General features: G+C 31.8%; 1 protein-coding gene across 13 annotated transcripts in view; it reads left to right on the top strand.

Annotated features, from left to right (window-relative positions):
• LOC127068919 (transcription factor E2F2) overlaps positions 1-5,000 on the top strand; it is a 13,608-nt gene that overhangs the window by 5,984 nt on the left and 2,624 nt on the right. For 10 of the 13 annotated variants that reach the window (XM_051005341.1, XM_051005340.1, XM_051005338.1 and 7 more), the window contains 6 exons: positions 1,398-1,495; positions 1,668-1,825; positions 2,052-2,193; positions 2,412-2,625; positions 2,993-3,266; positions 3,499-3,940. In XM_051005341.1, coding sequence (XP_050861298.1) covers positions 1,417-1,495; positions 1,668-1,825; positions 2,052-2,193; positions 2,412-2,625; positions 2,993-3,266; positions 3,499-3,940 — 1,309 coding nt within the window. In that variant the 5' untranslated portion in view covers positions 1,398-1,416. Of the gene's footprint in view, positions 1-413; positions 544-776; positions 1,008-1,397; positions 1,496-1,667; positions 1,826-2,051; positions 2,194-2,411; positions 2,626-2,992; positions 3,267-3,498; positions 3,941-5,000 lie in introns of those variants that run through there. The other 3 variants (XM_051005345.1, XM_051005342.1, XM_051005346.1) reach the window with 3 other exon arrangements.

Below are 5,000 nucleotides of genomic sequence, written 5' to 3'. Positions count from 1 at the left end.
TTCTTTTTTCTTTCCTTTCTTCCTTCCTCGTCGTCGTTGGCTCATTTATTTATTCAAAGTACCTCTATTTTCATTATCAATTTCGTTTTCATTTTCATTCTCATTTTCATTTTCATTTGATTTCTCTTTCTTTCTTGCTCTCTTTCTTTCTTTTTTGTTTTTTATTATTACCTATTTTATCCATTCTGTAATATTGGATAAATTCGTTTCTCTTTCTCTTATTTCCTTTTTTTCCTTTTCTTCTTCTCTCTTTTTTTTTTTTTTGTTCATTCATCATAGAAAACTCGTATTGGTTCGTTGACGAAATTCTTCGCAGAAAAATTTTTTGTTCAGACTCGCGCGTAGAATCTTTCTTTTTCATTTCATCAATGTTCTTGGATCATTTCATTCTTTTACATTTACGATAACTATTTATTACAACCATCATATATCGGTTAAAATCTCTCATGGCGTTTCCTTTTTCTTTTTCTTCTTCTTTTTCCTAGAAATGTTGTCATTCTACATATGATCTTTTTCTAGTTTCTTCTAAGCACACTTCGTTTCGTAAGTCACGACGTTCCTTGAAAACACGTGCCGGCTAGTAGTGTTAGATGAGAGAAAGAGAGCGAGAGAGAGAAAGAGAGAGAGAGAATGAGAGTGAGTGAGTGAGTGAGTGAGTGAGTGAGTGAGAGAGAGAGAAAGAGAGAGAGAGAAAGAGAAAAAGAGAGATATTTTCGGAACACCCTGTATAAACTACGTGATATTCTTTCTAACCAACGTGCACAACGTATGTATGTACATCGAAGATGATAATATTCGTTGGCAATAACGTGAATACGAATAAACGTCATTTAGATGTCGTGCCTTCTATGTGAGATTTTTTATTATCGAATAAAGTAAAGAAACGAAAGTTTAGTTTAGTTTACAAAGGGATAAATAAATTAGAATGTTGTTAGTAATAAATTTAATATGAATCTCTATGACTACTTCGTATTTTGTCAAATTTCTCAAGGAACGAACGATCTCAGGTATTTTAGATTTGTTATATAAATATTTTAGGAATAAAGGAGATAATCTACGTCCTAAAGATTCGATGAAATTTTTCTCCGAATGGCATAATTTTGTATTTCTTTTTTCTCTTTCCTTTTTTTACTCTCTCTCTCTCTCTCTCTCTCTCCCTCTCTCTCTCTCCCTCTCTCTCTCTCTCTCTTTCTTTCTTTCTTATTCTTTTCCTTTCCTTTTCTATCTTTCTTTCATTCTTCTTTCTTTTCTCCCTTTTTCCTTTTTCCTATTCTATTATTATTAATCATGTTGCTCGTGTTGTTGACATTTACTTGTTACGAATAGAACAAAATGACTTTCGATCAAACGATTCCCAATTTACATATGGCTTACGTAGTTCTTGTTTATTGTTTTAGGTATTCGTAAATAATAACGATGCCACGAGTACGAAGACAGGTCGTCCTGGAGGACCCGGCCAGGCCTGTAACGCCGGATATGATGGAAACAAAGTTGTGTAAGTTTCTCGTAGAAAATTCAACGTAATACGATTTCCATCTTGTTTTTGTTCTATGTGGTACTTACGTATACATGTAAGTAAGTATGTATGTATGTATGTACGTATATAAATATATATGTATAAATTCGAATTTTTTTTTCTTTTTTTTTTTTTCTTCCAATATGTACAGTGAAAACAGAATATCTGGACGATGGCTCGTTAGACGAGATACAGTCGCAAAAGGTAGCAGAAGAAACGCCGAGTCCTCATTTGCAGGATCATCAATATGGACAAACTCCTTGCTATCAAGTATCCAGGAAGCCAACTCAACCACCACCTAGAACCGAGGTACGTTTAACCGATGAAATTTACATATTTTTCGATGCGTTTTTAAATCTATATATATATATATATCTATCTATATACACATATTTGTGTGTGTGTGTGTGTGTGTGTGTGTGAGAGAGAGAGAGAGAGAAATAAAAATAAACAAAAATAGAAATGACATTTTATATGACTTTTTATATGATATATTGTCCTTGCGAAATCTTAGCATCTTTATTTGGGACTTTAGCAGATATCGGTACAGGCGGTTAAAAGAAGACTGAATTTGGAGGTTGGAACAACGGGAGCTAGTCATTCTACGTTCAAAGCACCTAGAGGTAAACGTAGAAGATCTGGATCAAATTCTATAGCCGGTCATACGCCTACGAAAAGTACGTCGAAACATTTATTAATACGTTGTAATAAAAGTTATTATTTGGTTATCCTTATATTCTCAATACTATAATTTGATTTTCGTTTTATTTTTTGATCGATCGATCGATCGATCGATTGATTGATTGATCGATCGATCGATTTATGTATTTATTTATTTATTTATTTATTTATTTATTTATTTATTTATTTATTATTTTCTTTCTTGTTTTTTCAGGTAAAACTGTGGAAAGAACACGTTACGACACATCGTTGAGTTTACTTACGAAAAAGTTCATACACTTGGTCGAAAGTAGTCAAGATGGTGTAGTCGATTTAAACGTAGCGTCTGAAAAGTTGGAGGTACAAAAGCGTCGTATATACGATATCACGAATGTATTAGAAGGCATTGGAATTTTAGAGAAGAAAAGTAAAAACAATATACAATGGAAGTACGTCGACATTTGATACGAAAATCAAGCCGGTGATTATGAAAGTGTTATATAAGGTCATATATTGTTTTTGATTTTGAGATAATTTTGACGAATTTCTCGGCATGAATTATTTCTAAATTATTATTATTATTATTTTTTTTTTTTTCTGTAATGACAAACAAAAATAAAAAAGAAGTAAGTATATTAATCATTGAGAAAAATAATTCTTTGACGTAATTAAAATATTTTATATAGTAATAGCGTGTATATTAATAGTAAAGACTTGGACAACTTTCATAATCATCTAAACATCATTTAAAGAGATATTATTAATAGGAACAATTAACGATCTTCTCTTTGTTCTCTCTCTTTCTCTTCTTTTTAGGGGTGGTCAGCTACCCAACGACAGGAACGATATCGCTACGCTAAGGAAAGAATTAGCGGACTTAGAAGCTAAAGAGAATACCCTAGATCGATTAATACATGGTGCTGATAAAAATCTTAGGGAACTCTGTGCGGATAGGCAATATGCTTACGTAACGTATCATGATTTACGTTCAGTCCCAATGTACAAAGACCAAGCGATAATGGCGGTTAAGGCACCACCAGAAGCTACTCTTCATGTCCCTCAACCTATTAACAGTCTCGGTCAACAGAAGGTAATTTACATCTTAATCTTTCAAATTAATAGAGAAGGGATTCGTTTCTGTCTTACGTCAATTTTTGTTTCCTTTCTTTTCTTCTCTTTCGTTTTCTTTTTTAACCCGTTTCTTTTCTTCTCTTTTTTGTTTGTTTGTTTGTTTGTTTGTTTTAACCCTAAACAATTAAGAACGAATAAAATCTCTCCTGTCATATTTTTATTTCTTTTTTTATTTCTTTTATTTTTTTTAGCTACAAATGCACATGAGGTCGTCACACGGAGAAATCGAAGTATTTCTATGCCCAGACGATCCAACTGTTAAATCTCCTACTCCTGGGTATGCGACGACACCAACACCGACACCAACACCAACACCGACACCGACACCAACATCAACACCACCGACAACAACGACGACGACGACGCGATCCGTGCCTTCTGTAAAAGAATCGGAAGTACCTTATCTCCCTCCGGAACTTTTAGTCAACGGAGTTACCGAAGTTCGTGTCAAACAAGAACCTAATCCGGAAGTTAGTGTTCTAAATAGTTGTACGAGTATGCCGTCTACGTCGAACGAGGTTACTACCAGTATAGCGGGTATGAGGGACGCATTGCTCTGCGAATCGGATGATTATGGACCAATGGGCGGTGGCAAGTTCCAGCTTCAAACAGAGGACCAAATTGACGCTACAGGTAGGAATACCTGCAGATAACATCAATTCTTGTTTTCGATTGCCTAAGTCATAATGTACTTTAATCATTTTGCACGAATTTATTCTTATTTTATTTTACTTTTTTTTCTTTTTCCTTTTTTTTCCTTTTTCTTTTCTTTTCTTTCTTCCTCTTTCATTTTATTTTACTTTATTTTATTTCATTTTATTTCTTTCTTTGTCGTTAGTATTATCAATTATTATTAATTCCTGTATACTCGCGGCCTTAATGCGTAGTATGATTATTTGATAATATTGCTTGCTTTTTTTAACAAGGAAAGAGAGAGAGAGAGAGTGTGTGTGTGTATGTACGTCTGAGTAATTTCTCATTATACTTTTGAAAATTAATCAATTTTTTTGGTTTTTCTCTTTCTGTCTTTCTTTTTCTTTTTTTTTTAGACTGCTCTTTTTTTTTCTTTGTAATTACTCTATACTATGATCTTTAATTTTTAATTACATTTCTTTTCTTTCTTTCGTGCATCCTTCGGTGATAACAATTAGCACGTTATTTTTTTTTTTTTTTTTCTTTTAATTGTATAGTATTTTATATTTTCATTGAATGTATGCTTCCTCTATGTAATGCTACAAAATCGCAGCGCGGTCACCGAGCATGTAATATAACAGTGCGCTTATTGTGAGAAGATGAAACGATAAATCTTTTTCGATATAATATATACATTTAAATAATATCAAAAAAAGATAACGGAAAAAAAATTATAGTAATATATAAAATAAATATATAATATTAAATACGTAATATTCTATCGAAAGATTTTTTTTTTCATCTTTTTTCTTTTTCTTAAATATATATATATATGTTTTAATTTCGATTAGAACTTTTAGATAAAACATCTTTTAATAGATATTTAAAAAATGTATCTAATATGTGTGTGTATGTGTATATATATATATATATATACCCACATACATTATCGATTCTAATGAAATATAAAGAATATTGGTTTTCACATCACTTTTTGTATAATACTTTTGATATCCATGTTGTAAACGTCGACTATTTTTCTTTTATTATTGTTAATAAT

The sequence above is a fragment of the Vespula vulgaris genome, chromosome 14 (assembly GCF_905475345.1).
Source record: "Vespula vulgaris chromosome 14, iyVesVulg1.1, whole genome shotgun sequence".
Lineage (NCBI taxonomy): Eukaryota > Metazoa > Arthropoda > Insecta > Hymenoptera > Vespidae > Vespula > Vespula vulgaris.
This window is presented reverse-complemented; position numbering and strand designations above follow the sequence as displayed.